The sequence below is a fragment of the Aricia agestis genome, chromosome 1 (genome assembly GCF_905147365.1).
Source record: "Aricia agestis chromosome 1, ilAriAges1.1, whole genome shotgun sequence".
Taxonomy (NCBI): Eukaryota; Metazoa; Arthropoda; class Insecta; order Lepidoptera; family Lycaenidae; genus Aricia; species Aricia agestis.
Window position 1 is genome coordinate 8,477,324 of NC_056406.1, and position 19,355 is coordinate 8,496,678.

At 40.2% G+C, this 19,355-nt stretch overlaps 1 protein-coding gene across 1 annotated transcript in view; it reads left to right on the top strand.

The window, feature by feature from the left end:
- The window catches only part of LOC121729398 (facilitated trehalose transporter Tret1-like), a 37,724-nt gene extending 35,449 nt beyond the window's left edge, over positions 1-2,275 (top strand). Inside the window, exon 7 of the mRNA XM_042117904.1 lies at positions 1,951-2,275. Within this exon, the coding sequence (XP_041973838.1) occupies positions 1,951-2,202 (252 nt within the window). The 3' untranslated portion in view covers positions 2,203-2,275. The remainder of the gene's footprint in view (positions 1-1,950) is intronic.
- Positions 2,276-19,355: the final 17,080 nt, after the last annotated feature.

Consider the following 19,355-nt stretch of genomic DNA (forward strand, 5'->3'; position numbering starts at 1 on the left):
ACAAACGCCGTTGCAAGCGCACTGCCAACGCGTTGGCCAACGCGTTCGCCTATTGGCGGCTCTCGACATATGGCGGCTCTCGACATAGGCGAACGCGTTGGCCAACGCGTCTGCAGACGCGTTGGCCCAATGTGTAGAACGGGCGTTCGCGCGTTGGCCAACGTCTAAATACCTACGGCCAACGCGCGAACGCCCGTTCTACACATTGGGCCAACGCGTCTGCAGACGCGTTGGCCAACGCGTTCGCCTATGTCGAGAGCCGCCATGAGTCGAGAGCCGCCATGAGTCATCTTACACATAATGTCAGACGCCCGCCGGAACGCAATTAAAAATTTCTGTCATCCGATAGACGGCATCTGACAACTCATCCGGACCGGACGTCAGATACAAAATATATTATGAGCAGAGTGCGTTCCGGCAGGCATCTGACATTATGTGTCAGATGACGTCGATCGGATGAGTACTCTGGTGTTTTTATGCCCAGTGGGCCCAATGACCAGATATGAATTTTTAACATTTTATCATATGGGGATTGGTCCCACTTTTGTGATTCATTATTTTCTGGAAAGAAATTTTGAAGTAGGCACAAAAAACCACACAAAAATAATCAGTTATAACCATAATATTGTTTTGTAAATTTAAAAAATATCTAACATAATATTATAGGTCACGTATTGAATATACGAGTTTTCATTTTACTAATTATTTCAACACCGCATTAACAGGAAATATTTAATATTCAAAATAATAATAATTAATTACATAAATAATAACTTATTTAATATTTATTTAAGTCAGATATAATAATTGTTAGAAGAGACTATGCCGATTAAGCCCAGCCGCACATTGTCCGAAATTTATGATCCGAAACATATCTAACATCTTAAAACTTATATTATTATTATTAATACCTAAACATACTGCGTTGAATCAAGTTTTTAAAAATACCTGCTCTAATAGGTACTGCGTGAAATTTTAATGGTTGTTTTCCCATAGTAAAATGATTCTATCTTAGTTGTACGATAGACTTGGGAAGTTTTTTTTGTATTCAAATCATAAATAAAATTCAGCCGGGCTATAGCCGCTCGCGCGGCTTATCGGCATAAAGTTGCCATAGCACCTACGTGATACAAAATATTTTTCATTTTCAAATTCAAATGTCTTTATATGATATAAAGGTTTTATTAAATACTTATAGTTTTAACATTCTGCCACAACAATGGCGCGTAATTAAATTAAACTTACTTATATAAAATTAATTAATTAATTAGTCGTTCTCTTACAAAAAAAAATATATATACCTGTAATTTGCCAATTAAAGAAATATATAAGCTTTATATAAAAATAATAATTATAAATAAATTTTAAACTAAAATAACTATACAATAATAATATAATTAGATTATTTAGAAAATAAGTACTTTTGTTATTATTTATGTCATAAGAGATTTTAATTGAAACATGTCCAATGTCTATTGTATTATTTTTCTTTAAATATCATATTATATTCATTCATTGTATAATAAATGCTTTCATACAAAGCAATTATTTTGTTTTTTATTCAAATCTACAATTTTTTTGCTAGCTCTACGGACATAAGCCCAAAAGTCATAAAAAATAATTACTTGGGACCAATCGCCAGATGAAAAAATGTTAAAAATTCATATCTGGTGATTGGGCCCACTGGGCCCAAAAACCTTGGTTGGGACGAAACACCAGAGTACTCGATCGGATGGCAGTTCATATGTTTCTGATCAGAAATTTCGGACAATTTGCGGCCGGCCTAAATCTTTTACTTTCGTAACTTCCATTTCAAATGCCTAAAATGTACAGTTTAATCGAATATATATTTTTTTTTAATCTTTATTTTTTTATAGAGAGTTAGGTACAAAAATTATGATACTCAAAACTCTCACGTACCTTTTAAAACACGCTGTATTTGTATTTCAGATCAGAGCGTTCCTCGTTGGCGTAATATTCACTTATTCTCAAGTGCTGAGGATTGTTCACGTTCACACTTTCAAGTATTTGGAGGACTTCACAGGAATATATACCTTAATGTACATGTTCTCAGCGGTGAACATACTGGGAGCGATATACACGATATCTGCCGTACCTGAAATCAAGATGAAGAACGTTAGACAAATAGAGAGGCAGTTGAAAAGAGTCCCGCTGCTTGAATTTAAGACTGTGAAGGTTTAATATAATACTCAGACAGTAGAATAACACGAAATTATTCTAGGTTGAAGTGCCTATAAATAATTTTACTGAGACTGTAGACATTATGAGTGTGTGCAAAGAAAGTGCAAAGTAAAATCAGAGAAATTGAATTGGTCGGGTTAAGTATTTCAAATCCAGCTGACAGATCACGACTAGGGGCCAGGCCACAACAATACGTTGCGGCCGCATCGTAAAAATCTACGACGTCGCAGAACGCATCGTGGAAATTTGCGATGCGTCAGCGACATTTCCGACGAAATTTTTGCGTTATAACAACGCTTCGCATTTCTGTGCGATGTTGTTTTTGCGATACGACGCCGCAACGCAGTGTTCTGGCCTGGCCCTAACATTAATTTGGCAGCCCGACCAAATCATTAAGGTTCATAGTCTGCCTATGAAATATGAATATAATATACTATTTGATGGTATATTGTAAAATATAGGTGCGTAATACAATTATACTGTATTGTTTTATACAAGTAATAATAATTATTAATAGACAAATGGAAGTTAAGATTCTCATGGCTTCAGCGTACGGTCCAAGTGACGAGACGAGTTACAAAATCTGAAACGAATAATAATTATAAAATGAAATTGCATTTTATTAAGTAAATTCGATCCTTTGTAAGTTATTGTATGTAGGTAAGTTTTTGTCTTATATTTATATTTAAGAAATTATAGTTAATTAGGAATAAATTAAAAAATATTTTTATTTAAGCATTGTTGTGATTTTTTTTTTAAAATAAATAATAAAAAGATGAGATATTGTTTTGTCTTAAAACCTAAAACTGTTCACTCATTAATGATTAATTATTATAATAATTAATAAAGTTATATTTAAATATATTTATATTATGCATGCTGTGTATATATATTATATTTAATTCTAAACATATTATATTAATATATTTTTTTGTATTCTTTTGTTTGCACATACACGTTTTTCTCTATCACCTTTGCTTGCGGTTGCCTGGAAGAGATTGCTACCTAGTATTTTGACTCCTGAATATTTTGTCTTTTTCTTGGATTCCTTTTGTATCTTTATAAGTGATATTTCATTCATTCATTCATTCATAGTATTTGGAATCATCATTAATATCAATAATTAAACTTTGTCGATATAATGTTATGGTAGATAACTATTTTAGGTATACTTAGATGTTTATCGAAGAAAGGTTTATCTTAAGGCTTTTAGCTCGATTATTTATTATTCGATGGCAGACGTTCCAACGTTGAAGTAAAGCCAGAAATAAATTTTCTAAAAGCTCCATCACTCATTATACGCCACTACACACTTCCCAGAAAGCCTGAAATCAAGAGAAAATGTAGTGAACGGCCAAATATATTAGTGTCTAGGGTATATTATATTTTTTAGATGAGCTGGTGAACTTTGTATCATTTCCTTCCTAATATAAACCTTCCTTAGACTTCCAAAAATATTACAAGACTAAAATTAGCCTACAGTTGTTGTTGAGTTTTAGTGAGACCAACAAATTTAAAATTATTTTTTAAATATATATTTTATGGCAAAATAAAATCTAATCCATACTAATTTTATAAATGCGAAAGTGTGTCTCTCTGTCTGTTACCTCTTCACGCCCAAACCGCTGAACTGATTTTGCTAAAATTTGGCATGGAGATGCTTTGAGTCCTGGGAAAGGACATAGGATACTTTTTGTCCCGAAAAAATGTACGGTTCTCGCGAGATATACGAGTTTTGTGCGCAATGGTGTTGCGGGCGTCATCTAGTATATGATAAATTATAATAAAGTCTGCGTTGTCAACAAAATGGAGGCTCCATTTTGTTGACATCGCGGTTAACTTTTTATCCAGACAAGGTAAATGTTTAATCGCATTAGCAGCCGCAATAAAATCTTATATTCTTTACCGGAACTCACAGTATCAGTTCTATACCTGTTTTAAACTGGTAAATTCGGGCCGCAATGCGACGCCACGCCCGTAGCTAGGGGGGGGGGCATCGTGGGGCAATGCCCTACCTTAAAATCATAATGCCCTACCTTAAAAATACCAAAAAACCCAAGAAAATCAATCAATTATGATTTTTTTTTACTTCCGCCCTACCTGTCACCAATGCTGCCCTACCTCAAATCTGACTTTAGCTACAGCCCTGTGCGACGCATAGATGCATTTCTAAATTTTTACTGAATTGACAGATTTCGTGAGCGTGAGACGTCTTGCAAATCTGTCAAATCCTTACAAATTTAGAAATGCCTTAAGAAATGCACATAAAGTTAATTAGCGGAATACAAAGCGGAATAGAGCAACAACTTCGAGCTGTCAATTGGTTGCATCTGTGTGTAAAAATATGTGTACGTATACACTTACACAAGCATGATTGAACATGAATCCTATGAGATTAAATTGTCAACGTGTGGTCGTCAAAAAAAGAGTGCTGCTGTCATGTATCACACGTCTCTTTTTACTACGCAGTGTTACTGATAGTGACATCTCTCTTGCTCAGGCCTTTGTTTCTCTATTCCGCTAGGTATATTAATTTATTAACTTTATGGAGATGCATAATATTATCTACACGCACGTCGCACGTCGCGTTGCGGACTAAATGGAACCACGCAGTTACAAAAATGCTACGACTCGTAGCGGAGTCTACGAAGACACTGCGTAGCACAAAGCTAAATGGTTTTAACGAGTGTGAGGCTGCGTATCCACTGAAGCGGAGCGGAGCTTAGCGGTGCCGAATTGACCAATCCTGCTATTCCAGCGGAATGACAGCGAGGATTTCGAGCATGGTGATTGGTCAATTTGGCACCGTTAAGCTCCGCTCCGCTTCAGTGGAAACGCAGCCTTAAGGTGCCCATACACGGGACAATTTGTCGTTTCGATCGATCGTCAAGAAAATCGTCCAATCGACTTTTTGAACGTAAAATCCCGTGTATGGCCACCTTCAAACTAATTACGTGCACCCTACCTATATGCGATTAGATTATTATATATTATGAATAATTATTGACTGAATTTTATTATTTTTCAGCGTATGTATTTAAAATGATTTTTACTTCACTTGTTCTTAAGTCACAAAATGTATTTAAAAAAAAAAACCTGATAATATATAAAGGGTTTTTGAATATTCTATACTGGATTCGCGTTGTATATTGTTTATGCAGCCTGGTATACTGCATTTAACTACCGTATATACACCGCGTTCAAGTTCGGTGCACAAAATGACTAGTAATTTCAATATCTTGACCCCAGCGAATTCAAAAGCGTTGGGGAAATCTCGCCGCTGAAGAGTTTCAAGTATTTGTAAGTATTCTTTGTGGCGCGAAAACTTTGGACCATTATATGGTGCTATTGTTAATAGAATAGGTCACTGCTTTAAAATATTCAAGCGGAGCTCAAGTTTCTGAACTCGTTAATGTATTAAAATGTCAACTCGAAACTTTCGCGCTCGATGTAGCTTATTAAGAACTAAGCGTTCCGTGCGGCTTCGCCCGCGTAAATTAGGAATTTCACGGAAACCGTACATTCTCACAAACTATTAATCCATGTCTCGCGTAGTCTACTATATTATATTAATTTTATGCCAAATAACATAAAAATTGTTCCAGTAGTGCGTAAGATATTAAGCCCCTTCAAATAATTTTCCCCGTTTTTTTTTCACATTTTCCTCTGTATCTTTGCTCTTATTGGTCTTAGCGTGATGAAATATAGCCTATAACCTTCCTCGATAATGGCCTATCAAACACTGAAATAATTTCTCAAATCGGACCAGTAGATCCTGAGATTAGCGCGTTCAAACAAACAAACAAACTCTTCCGCTTTATAATATTAGTATAGTTAGATTGGATGACGCCTGCAACTCCGTTGTGCCAAAATTCGTTTATCGCGCGGGAACCGTTAATTTTTCCGGGACAAAAGGTATCCTATGTCCTTTTTCGGGACTCGAAGTATCTCCATATCAAATTTCAGCAAAATCGGTTCAGCGGTTTGGGCGTGAAGTGGTAACAGACAGACAATCAGTCATAGTCGTTTTTATAATATAGTATGGATTCTCAATTTGATAAAATATGGTCTAACTTTTATTCAAGTGGTATTCTAAACTGATGAATGACTGTTGTTAGTGTAATGACTAATGACTTTCGAAAATACGTGATTCAACGAGCACAAGTTTCATCTTTTAAAAGAATTTAAGTAGTACATAATATTATTCCGTCTCCTCATTAAAATCATTTTATGAAGCTTGTTAAGCAGACAAGCGGCAATGAGTATCAGATTTCTCGCAAAGCTAACAGTATCGCCAATAAGGCTGAAGACTACGAATTATAAATTCCGGGGGGCGATTTCCGGTTACCTCCAAGTGTGCACGATTACTTCTCCAGTCTTTCGGTGCCGCCGACCAACGGATTAAATCTGTATGTCGACGGTTCTCTGGGTTCTGGTGAAGTAATCGTGACGGTGTCCCTGGGCAACGTTCGCTTGAAACATCTGCGGATGTGGCAAGCGGGCGGCCGATCGACCGGCGGACCGGCTGACCCCGGACCTGACTGCGGCGTTGCCGCCGTTTGGGGGAGGGAGCGAGCTCGGCTCGGCCTGTCGGGGCTTGGCTGTGCAAACAGCCAGGTCTCGACGTGCGGACGAGTGCGTCTTTACCCCCGAACGGTTGCGACAAGTTGCTGTCAGATTTGGGATCAGTCGGTCTGGGTTGGGTTGAGGTCTGGTCTGGTTTGGGGTTCTAGTGCTCACAGCATTGGAACCCCAACCCAGACCAGAACTCAACTCGACAACAAAAACCCAATCCAATCGGTGTTATCCGACCCGTGCCGAAGGATGCATGGCTGGGGGAAGTCAGCCGCGAACGGAGGGCCCTCGATACCAGGCGACCTCGAGGAGTAAATAGCCTTACCCTTGCATGCGGGGCTCTGTGGGGGTGGACCTTTTATTTCCCTAGCTACTCGTGGGATTTGAATGGAAATTGAAAAGGACCAGGAAAGTCTTGTGGCCGAACTGGAAGCTTTATGCTCCACGGAGGCGATGGAAATCGGCGTAGCCGAGGACCACCTATTGTCTGGGTCTGTCGGGGCAGAGGACACTTCTGTGTCTGGTACCCCTTCCGACCCTCTACCATCTAGCGCTTCTGCACCTTCTTCTTCTGAAGTTGGGGCTGGCGCTACCGCTAACGCCCCTAAGAGAAGAAGAAGACAACTCAGTGGGGCAGCCAAGAGACGCATTGAGTGGTGGATGGCGAGGGGTAAGAGCCTCGAAGAGGCGAAGACCCTTTGTCAGAAACCACTCAGTGAGTTTCCTGAGTATGCCGAGGAGTTGGAGAAGCGTTCGAGCTCCAAACGGCAGCTCTCTGACACCGCCAACTCACAGGAAAGACCGACGAAGGCAGCCAAGCACACCAGTGCTCAGGCGCCCAAGCCGAGTTTCAGTGAGGCGGCGAGTGCCATTCGTGTGGGCATCCTCGATGCTGGGGGACCTCTCTCACAGGAGAACGCCGAGGGGTTGAAGAAATGCATTCTTCGAGTCATCGACGATCAACCGGAGGGAGAGGGACCTAAGCTAATAGGATGCGTCCACAGATCGGGTGGACTTGTCTTCACCTGCGTCGACGCTGCCTCCAAGCAGTGGCTGGCGCGGCTGATAGACATGATCCATCCCTGGGATGGAGCAGCCCTCCGCGTCGTTGACGAGGCGGAGCTGCCTAAGCCCCGTTACGCTACGGCGTGGGTTCCTGACCTAGAGGTGGACGAGGTAGGAATCATCAAGCGACTGACCTCGCAGAATGGAGGTATGGGAATCCGGCTTTGGAAAGTGGTCAGCAGGAAAGCCGATGGAAAGGGTCAAACTTTTACCTTTTCCTTCGACGAATCTGCGGTCAAGCTACTTTCCGAGCGGGATTTTCAGCTCTACTTCGGGTTTAACCGGGTTCAGCTTCGCTTGAAGGGACCAAAACCGGCACTCCTGTCAAACCCTGTAGGGTCTGACGAAGTGACGGCAACACCTCTGCTGGGCTCAACTTCCCAGCCCCACACCTCACATAAAGGATGGCGGCCAGCACCTCTTATCAAGCCTATAGGCTATAGAGGCACGGCGCCGCCCCAAGCTAGCAGCAGCGGCACATCATCTGCCACTGTTACTGCTCAGCCCAACACCCTACACGTGCAAGCACAAAACTTGCACGTGCACACCAGCAGGGGAGGCGGACGCCCGGCTGCTCAGACCAATCCCAGACCTCAAGTTCCCTTGAAAGTGGCAACTGTGAGTAGGGGTAGGCCTGGACAGTCCCGTGGTGGACGCGGACGCGGACGTGGTGGCTCTGGGGGCGCCTGCGCTGTGAGGAAGCCAGCACAGCTGCCCTCATTAGCGCAGGAGCACTCAAGTCGCAAAGTGTCGCGAAACCCCCTGCTCCGACTACCTAACCTGCACCACACAGACTAAACACACACACACATCCATCCACATATACTCACTTTAACACTCTACAGCTACACTTCACAGTAACACTACACAAAAAAAAAAAAAAAAAAAAAAAAAAAAAAAAAAAAAAATGATTAAAGTAATACAAGTCAACTTACGACACGCGAAGGCTGCCACAGATGTACTCTGTCAGAAGTTCATCCGGGAGGCGCTCGACATTGCTTTAATCCAAGAACCGTGGGTCAACGGGAACACGGTGATGGGCCTTGGACTGGCAGGTAACGTACTTTATTTTCAGCATGGCCAGAGGCCCAGATCCTGCATCCTCTTCAGCAAGAGGATGAAATTTTTGTGTGTCTCTTGCCTGTGTACAGATGACACTGTAGCTGCGTATATTGAGGAGCCCGGAGGGACTGCAGGCAAACTGATGGTTTGCTCCGCCTATCTACCTGGAGACACTCAAGACCCCACTACGCAGCTATCACCGATAATAGACTACGTCGAGAATCAGCGCATCCAACTTATCCTGGGAAGTGATTGCAACTCACATCATACAAGTTGGGGCAGCACCGACGTAAACTTCAGAGGTGAGAAACTATTTGACTTCTTACTTACTAATAACCTCCACACTTTGAATCAGGGTACTAAACCAACGTTTATCAACCCACTGAGACAGGAGGTCCTTGACATAACAGTATGCACAGGCCCTATACGACATCGCGCCTGTAACTGGCATGTATCGGACGATAACTCACTGTCCGATCACTGTTACATTAGGTTTGATATACATGACAGTATGCCTGGGAAAGAGGTAACTTATAGGAATCCTAAGGCCACAAACTGGAGTGTATTCAGAGAGGAATTGCAGTTAAACCTCGCAGCAGTCAACAAAGCTGTCAAGACCGTAGAACAACTGGAACTAACGGTGGGAGAGCTGGAGCATAGCTTGAATGATGCTTACCTCAGAAGCTGTCCTGTTAAGAAAACGTCAAATAAACGTAATGTACCTTGGTGGAATGGTACTCTGGCGCAACTCAGGAAAGAGACTCGAGCTCTGTTTAACAGAGCCAAAAGAGACGGGAACTGGGACGCATACAGAACCGCCCTGACGACGTTTAATAGGGAGCTAAGGAAGGCCAAAAGACGCTCTTGGGCAAGGTTCTGTGAGGAAGTGAATAACACCTCGCAAACCTCCAGACTATATAAAGTCATATCTAAGGCCCCTAGCTCTCATCCCAGCACTCTGAAAAGGCCAGATGGTACTTACACTAAAACGGCGGAAGAAACGCTAAGATTACTTGCCGACGTTCACTTCCCCAACAGTATCCATCTCGAAAATCACGAAGCCTTCTCTCATACGATTATTAAAACGAGACCATCAGTTGACGATTGGAGAAGAGCTTCCGTGATCTTTAAGCCTGACCGAGTCACTTGGGCAATTGACAGTTTCAAGCCTTACAAGACCGGCGGCGAGGATAATATATTTCCGGCCCTCCTACAGCAGGGCAAGGACATTATCCTTCCTATGCTACTGAAAATATTCAGAGCAAGTTTTGCGTGGGGCTACATCCCATTGGCATGGACAAAGGTAAGGGTGTCCTACATATCCAAAAGTGGGGACAGAGACAAAGCTCTACCAAAGTCATACAGACCAATTAGCCTCACTTCTTTCATGCTTAAAACAATGGAGAAGGTGGTCAACCTACACATAAGGGACACCTATCTCACTAAAATGCCGCTGCATGAAAGACAACATGCCTACCAAAAAGGCAAATCTACCGAGACGGCCCTAATGGACTTGGTAGATCGGATTGATAGAGCAATTGAAGATAAAGAGATTGCGTTATGTGTCTTTCTCGATATTGAAGGCGCATTCGACAACACTTCAACCGGCTCTATCACAAATGGCCTGGCTTCAAAGAATATAGATCCAACAACTAGGAAATGGATCAAAGCCACGCTCGACAATAGGGTAGCCTCATCGACTATTATGGACCTGACACTCAAAATCAGGCTGACACAAGGTTGCCCACAAGGAGGTGTGCTGTCACCCCTGGAATGGTCCCTGGTAGTGGATGAGCTACTAAGGGAACTGAACCTCATAGGTTACTACGCTCAAGGGTACGCTGACGACCTGGCGATTATGGTGGTGGGAAAATGCGCATCGGTGGTCGCTGGGTTGATGCAGTCAGCACTAAGAGTCGTCGAGAATTGGTGCCAAAGGGTCAAGCTAACAGTAAATGCTGATAAGACGGTCTTGATACCTTTCACCAAAAAGAGGAAGTTGGAGGGACTAAGACCCCCAACACTCTTTGGGAAAACTATTAAGTTTGCGGGTGATGTCAAATATCTAGGAGTAATCCTAGACAAAGGACTCACTTGGAATAAGCACATCGAGTATATTACGAAAAAGGCTAGATGTGCTCTGGGTTCCTGTTGGAAGCTTGTCAGCTCTAAATGGGGTATTCGGCCGAAGGCAATGCTATGGCTATATACAGCCGTAGTGAGACCGATTACCACATATGGCTGCGCAGTGTGGCATAAAAAGGCTGAACAAGTAAACTGTCACAAAAGACTAAACAGCGTACAGAGACTGGCATGTCTAATAATCACGGGTGCACTCTCGTCAACACCCACCGCTTCCCTCGAGGCCCTGATCAACTTAACTCCGCTTCCTCTGCTTGTTCAGATGGAGGCCAAAAAGGTGGCTCTCAGGGCCAGGACGGCGGGTGGGACGAATTGGGTCTCCACCCCATTTCGACAGCTGGAACAGTCTCTCAGTGAATCACCTATCATGGCCATGCCATCAGATGCCATGATCAAGGTGTATAGCTTTTCGAAGCAGTACCAGGTTTTTATACCTTCCAGGGAGGACTGGGAAAGGAAGAATCCAATCGATGTCCGCCCTAGCGACATAGTTTGGTTCACGGATGGATCAAGGAAAGACAACCGTGCGGGAGCCGGAATCTACGGGGGCAGGCCACCAAAAGGCAAATACACCTGTTTGGGGGAGCTTGCGACCGTGTTTCAGGCTGAAGTCTTCGCTATCCTCGGTTGTTCACTAGAAAGCCTGGAGATGGCCCTAGTTAATAAAAACGTTTTTATCTTCTCCGATAGTCAAGCTGCACTTAAAGCACTGACTGCCGCAGAAGTCTCGTCCAAATTAGTTCTGGAATGCATTGAGACGTTAAACATGCTGGGAAGGAACAACAACATCCGCCTAGTATGGGTCCCGGGCCACAGCAACGTCCCCGGCAATGAAACCGCTGACGAGCTGGCTAGGCTTGGGGCCGAGAGTCTCATATATGGTCCAGAACCATTCTGTGGTATAACTCTCAGTACCACAAAGCAAGTGCTCAAGGAATGGGGTCACAGACTATGCAGGAAGCAATGGGCTGAGACCCCTGGCCTTGAACACTCCAAGGCACTAATTCCTGACTTCAACAAGAAACAATCAGAATTAGTGCTCACCTTGGGTAGGAACCAATTAAAAATCCTTACCAGAAGCCTAACTGGGCACTGCAAGCTCAACAAACACCTAAACAGAATGGGTATTTGTAGCATAATGACTTGCAGATTCTGTGAGGAGGAGGATGAAACACCTATTCACCTTCTCCTCGACTGCCCTGCTCTACTACAGAGCAGGAACAGGCACCTTGGTCGCCACGAATACTCGTCCACAGAGGAAATTCGTGGCACCAACCCCAACCATATCGTTCAATTTATGAGCAGTATAGGGTTGGGGATGATACTCTAGTGCGAAGGAGTCACAATAGATCCTCATGGGTCGCAGTGACGTCAGGGCTACAGTGACCTGCCTTCTTTAAAAAAAAAAAAAAAAAAAACGAATTATAAAAATTAGCTGAAGAGAATATTTTTAGGGTTCCGTACCTCAAAAGGAAAAAACGGAACCCTTATAGGATCACTTTGTTGTCCGTCTGTCCGTCTGTCAAGACCCTTTTTCTCAGGAACGCGTGGAGGTATGAAGCTGAAATTCATATCAATTACTCAGGTCTACTGTCCCTTGAAGCTGTGAAAAAATCAAACTTCTAAGCCAACGCAATCAAAAGATACAGCCGTTTATGCCGCAAATTTTCGACACTTGCAAGGGAATCAAAACCTACAGGGTGCTTTCCGTGAACTCAGAATCTTGAAATTTGGTACGAAGCAACGTCTTATAGCATAGATAAAGGAAAAATTACGAAAACCATAAATTTTTAGTTACATCACATAATATATTTTTTTTTAATAATTTTAAACTTACTACCCGTTTCCTCATAAACGCGTAGAGGTATTAAATTGAAATTCATACCAAATACTCAGGTCTATAATACCTTTAAGCTGTAACAAAATCAAACTTCTATGTCAACGCAATCAAAAGAAACAGCAATTTAAGCTGCATATTTTGAAACTCGCAAGTACTCGCAAGGGAATCAAAACCTAAAGGGTACTTCCAGTCGACCTAGAATCTTGAAATTTGGCATGAAGCAACGTTTTATAGCACACATAAAGGAAAAATTCCGAAAACCTTAAATTTTTAGTTACATTACAAAATATATATTTTTTAATAAATATAAACTTATTACTTTTTTCCTCATGAACGCGTAGAGCTATCAAGTTGAAATTCATATCAAATACTTAGATCTTTGTACGGAACCCTCGGTGCGCGAGTCCGACTCGCACTTGGCCGGTTTTTATTTTTATCATAAAAGTAAAAACAAAACTGACAATATTATTATTACTAGTTCCTGTGTGAGTAAATTTGTACAAATTGTAGAGCTTAATACTCTATCAAACTTCTAATAGTATGTCTTTCTGTTTATGATTGTGGCGTGTGTGTGGTGTGTGTGTGTGTGTATGTGATTTTGGCAATGATTGAGCTTTGCGAAATAGTTGATAATAAAGCACTGACAAGATATTATTATTACAATTATAGAAAAGGTAATGCTCGCTGGTATAAATAACAAAAATAGTATTTGTCGAATTACCAAAGTGTAAAATGAAAAGCGCTCAATATAAGGGTTGATTTAAAAGCGTCCGCGCGAACAAGCGGTGTGGCCTCTATTCCGCAAGATCACCAGTAATAGGGATGACGACGAGGTCAAAGATTAGCGAATTTTGTTAGTAAAATAAAAAAAACCACGATAAAAAATAAGCGTTCCCAAAATTTCAGCTTGATAGCATTAGTATTTTTTTTTTGTTATGCGCCTTCAAAGTTGGATATTCAAATCGAATGTTTTTTCAATTAAATTTATTAATATTTTTATACCATTTGATAACTTATGCAATTAAAAGCAACTTTTGTTATGGAACCAATTTCATAAACGCAATATTTAATATACCTATCGAACAAAGTTCTCTCCCGATGCGTACAAACTACGAAAGAGTGACGTCATACTTTCGTAGCACTTTGTATGGAGCGTTTCGGGCAGGTCTATTTAATGAGATGTTTGAATTGTCATATCTTGGTGAATTTTTATTACATTCTTTCAGCGATGTTTCTATTTTTTAAGGGTCTTTCAATTACCAATGAGAAAAAAAAATAGTCATCATGCCTATTTATGCCATGCGTTTCGGGCAGGTCTATTTAATGAGATGTTTGAATTGTCATATCTTGGTGAATTTTTATTACATTCTTTCAGCGATGTTTCTATTTTTTAAGGGTCTTTCAATTACCAATGAGAAAAAAAAATAGTCATCATGCCTATTTATGTAAAAACTGGTGCGATTGCGCCGCTATTCACATTACACAATATTATAGTCAATACACATACAATTCCTTGTGATCTGGCGGTGTAGCGGCCAGATCGCTAGTTCGCGCCGATGCATATAAATCGAGCCTCATTAAAGATTGCATATATAAATTATTCCTACTATTATATTACGAGACGAATGTACTAATAGTTCCCCAGACCAGTGTTGGAAATAGAATTTACCGCTGGAATTCATATAACAAAAAGCGGGTGAAACGATAGCTCTCCAGAGTCCAGAGTGTAGCTTTATTGCGGATAGAGCCCTAGTTTAATTTTATTTTGCTCGGTTCAAAGTTTGTCGCGGTAATGTTCGCTAGTGGACCACGTGCACGAGTGACGTCATAAAGCTATACAGAATGTAACAAAACAAAGTGATAATATTTTGGCATACACGTTAAAATAAACTCTATATATTATACACGTGTATAATAATTAACTAGCTGTTTGACCCAGCTTTGCTCGGTATTCAATAAAACACGAATAAAATGACATTTTCTAAAAATGATTCCTAGCTAGATCGATTTGTCGCCCCCGAAACCCCCTAGTATACCTATACTAAATTTCATGAAAATCGTTGGGGCCGATTCCGAGATTCCAATTATATATATACAAATTATATACAAGAATTGCTCGTTTAAAGATATAAGATAATATTATATAGAGTTCAGGCGCGGTCGCAGCCTGAAATTTTGGGGGGGGGGGGGGGGGGGGGGGGTCATGAATTTTTTTTTATCTGCGCCCTCGGATGGTTCTAGGTTCACAGCAGCTGTCTAAGGTCGGGCGAAGTTGTGTTTAGGGGATAGCTAGAAATTTCCTTTTATTCTTTGGCAAGATTTTTCAATTTTACCTTAGATTTGGGGGGGGGGGGGGGGGTCATGTCCCCTATGACCCCCCCCCCCTCCCTTCGGACCGCGCCTGATAGAGTTTACTTTAAATTCAGCTGCGTTGAGGACCTAGACAAGCGGCAAGCGATTATCGTAAACGCCAACGCCACAGTCACAAAATATATGGGATTTGACATTAGTATTCGCTAGCGAAGCGATGACTTAAGTCATATTGTTAACGTTTACGATAATCGATTGCCACTTGCCTACTAGGGCTGAAAGAATAACTCGAAAAAGTTAATTTTTACAGACTCTATAATAACAATAATAATCAACTTGGCTAACATGCAGTGAAAACAGACTTAGCTTTTGACTGTGCTTTTGGTCGTTGGCTTTCGGTGGTGGGTTCCGTTGTTGTTGAAAAATGTTATTTCCAAGTTCAGTGAAGACAAAAGAGGCTCATCACCTGATTGTCTACTGTCATATTGTTAATATTCGATCTTTACAATATTGATAATTAATATATTGATATTGGATATTGAATATATTGAATTAATATAAGGATATTGTTCTTTTCAATTTGCGAGCTTGTAGGACTATGAAAACATTAATATCATTTATAACATAGAAAATAAAATCGGCCAAGTGCGAGTCGGACTCGCGCACGAAGTATTCCGTACCGGTATAGAGCGAACATTGGCAAAAAAATGTGTTTTTTGTATGCGAGCACCCCTTAAATATTTACTTGCAAAAATTTTATTATTATTTATTAAAGTACAAATAAGATTATTAAGGATTTTGTGAAAATATCAAGTGCCTAGCTGTTACCATTATTGATTACGAGCGAAAAAACCTTATTTTACGTTACTTATTTCACGTTTATTGTGTAAATATTAATTATTAATTAATTTAATTAATTTTATATATTAATATTATTAATATTAATTTTATTGCGTTTTTAGTATTTGTTGTTATAGCGGCAACAGATAGATAGATATACACAATTTGTGAAAATTTCAGAAGTCTAGCTATAGCGGTTCTTGAGCTATAGCCTGGAGACAGACGGACAGACATCGAAGTCTCAATAATAGGGCCCCGTTTTTACCCTTTGGGTACGGAACCTTGAAAATCAAGTAACATGAATCCAGTGACGCAATTTAATGCCTAAAAACAAACAAAGACGTGCCATTAACGCCGAAGCATTTATGAATACGTTTTTAATCAACATTACATTTTCCTCTCGGGATCTCACTTAGCGTTATTATCTCAATTAACCATATAAATTAACTGCCATTGCCTTTAATGGTGTGAAATGTGAGAAATTCACCAAAAATGGGTCTCCGTTACCACTATGTCCTTGTCATGTCGCCGCTAATGGTGATTGATGTGTCCGGTGCGTTACGCTTGTAGAAATACTATACCATGGAAAAGTAATTTACAAAAAAAAAAAACAATGGCGTACTTTTACGGCGTGTTCAGACGTTCGCATATCTGCTGTATTGCCAGCTGAATTTGCGTGCAGAAAACGCGCAGGTACAGGCTACCTTAGTCGGTTATCATACTCGTTCCTATAATTTTAGTTTCCAAGATAATATGTGTTAAATTACAGTATTTAAAGCTACGTTACTGCGGTCTAATGTATATAAAGGCCCCTTTACACGGGTGACTATAATAGCCGCACGATTTACGCCGCACGGCGGAAATCCACTGTCTAAATGGCCATTAGAAATGCGGCGTATTGCCATTTAGACAGTCGATTCTCGGCGTGTGAACCCCGCACAAGAGGTATTATTCTACAGGCTGGTATTTCGATGGTTTTTTTTTTTTTTTTTTTTTTTTTTTTTTTTTAAAATTGGGGCCGTCTATAGACTGTTCGTCCATATCCTTTTTTTGTTATTTTATTATTTAGATTTTTCGCACCAAGGATAATTGAAATAATATTATGAATTTTAATTAATTGTGGTCCATCACGCCATGGACACTTTTTTTTTTTTTTTTTTTTTTTTAATATATATGTGTATATGTATATTTAATAGAATAGAGTATAATATGTTATACATATAATAAATAAATATATACATTTATTGTTTTATAAATTGCATAATAATAATATGTCGGTGTGGCGGCCAGTAGATCCGACATTTTCCGATTTCCTTAGATTTTATGCTGCTCCACCCTTTGCCTTTAGATGTTGTGACATTGGCTTGGTGGAGAGGGGTCACTCAAGCTGGGTGGAGTTTCTAGGTTGTTAAAAAGACATCGTTCTGTGTCGAATCTACCCGCCATGTGGCTTAGGACTTTATCGTTCCTGTCTTTTATAGCCATTTTTTTGTTAGCCAAAAATGGTATTTCGATGGTTACGCTCAACTAAATAACAGCGTTTTCTTTTCGTTCGCAATCCATTCATTATAATAAATGGACATTATCTAATACATCAAACGGATATTTGATATTTGCTGTTCATTTTTATTAATCCAATGAAGTTAAGTATAGTCCAATTCCAGTACAGTAGCCCTACCATGACTTTAAGGCATCGATACTCGATACCGACTACGTAAATTCGCAAGTGACCACTAGAGGCGCTATAAAATTTGCCATACTAAAAATTTACGTAGTCGGTATCGATAAAAACTATAGCTTTAAACTCATGGTAGAGCTACAGTACAACGAAAAGAGACTGCTATAATTTGTAGGTAAACCTAGGAAAAAATATTTACAATTAGACCAAAGTTCATAGCATAAGCTTATTTAGAGACGTTTATTCGAGTAAAGAAGATTTAAAAAGTTTTCGACCCTTACAAAAACTTTGTTATCCAAAAAAGTGAGGCAGATTCCTGAGCTACTCAACAAAAAGTTTATTTTACGTCTCTTTGCCGAATAACTTTTATTTACGACCAAATTGTTTCTAAGACTTGGTAGTTGCCATTAAATTAAGTATCAACTGTGCGACAAGTTGCGAACTTTGTAATCATTATTAAAAGCGAGTTGGTAATATTTTATAACTTCGAATTATATTTTCCAACTTCTCGGTATATTGCTCTAGTTACAGTGGAAATAATAATTGATATTAAAGAGTCCTAGAATTTAGAAACCGTATTATTGTATCCTCTTTTAAACGCGCCCTTATTAGCTTGGGCTGTATGTATGTAACGGAATTTTAGAGAGTAGCATTATTCACAAAAAATTAGCTTGATAGTATTTAAAAAAAATGTTCTAGGGCTCCCTGACTATATAGGTAAAAATCGTGCTCAAAGATTCCGTCACATACATACAGCCTATACATATAAAAATACTATTTCATCTCATAATATTAGGTACTTACTAGCTTTGCTGTCTTGTTCTTTTTCATAGATATGTTTTTGTCATTGATTAAAAATAGTATAAGGCAAAGGATGAAATCACAAAATTTTGTTAGTTGCACCATAAGAGGTTTCATTTACACACTTTCGCGTCTTTATGTTAACATCACACTTGTACCACAGAATAAATATTATTAGTATGCTTGTACATATACATTTTATTTATTTCTATTTATATTGGTGGTGTAAAGTGTTTGTTTGGGTAACCGGAGAGGATGAGTACGTCGTGCCGCGTGCGTGTGTTTGTCCTCGGAGATGGGAATATAGTTTTATCGCTCATGCCAAAAAAATATTTACAAAACTAGGTCAAAGTAAGTCAAATCCTGTTGTAATATATTTTTTTTATGAAATAAGGGGGCAAACAAGCAAACGGGTCACCTGATGGAAAGCAACATCCGTCGCCCATGGACACTCGCAGCATCAGAAGAGCTGCAAGTGCGTTGCCGGCCTTTTAAGAGGGAAATGGGGATTACCCTGTTCCCTTCCCTTCCCTCCCCTATTAAGGGGAGGGAAGGGAAGGGAACAGGGGAAGGTAGGGAGGGGAAGGGAATAGGTTAGGGGATTGGGCCTCCGGTAAACTCACTCACTCGGCGAAACACAGCACAAGCGCTATTTCACGCCGGTTTTCTGTGAGAACGTGGTATTTCTCCGGTCGAGCCGGCCCATTCGTGCCGAAACATGGCTCTCCAACGTTTAAACGAAATTTTATTGAATGAAAGTTGAAGTTCGTCTTGTAGGTAATAATATAAACTTTTATATTATACTCGTAGTAATTATTATTAGACTAGATGACTCGGTGA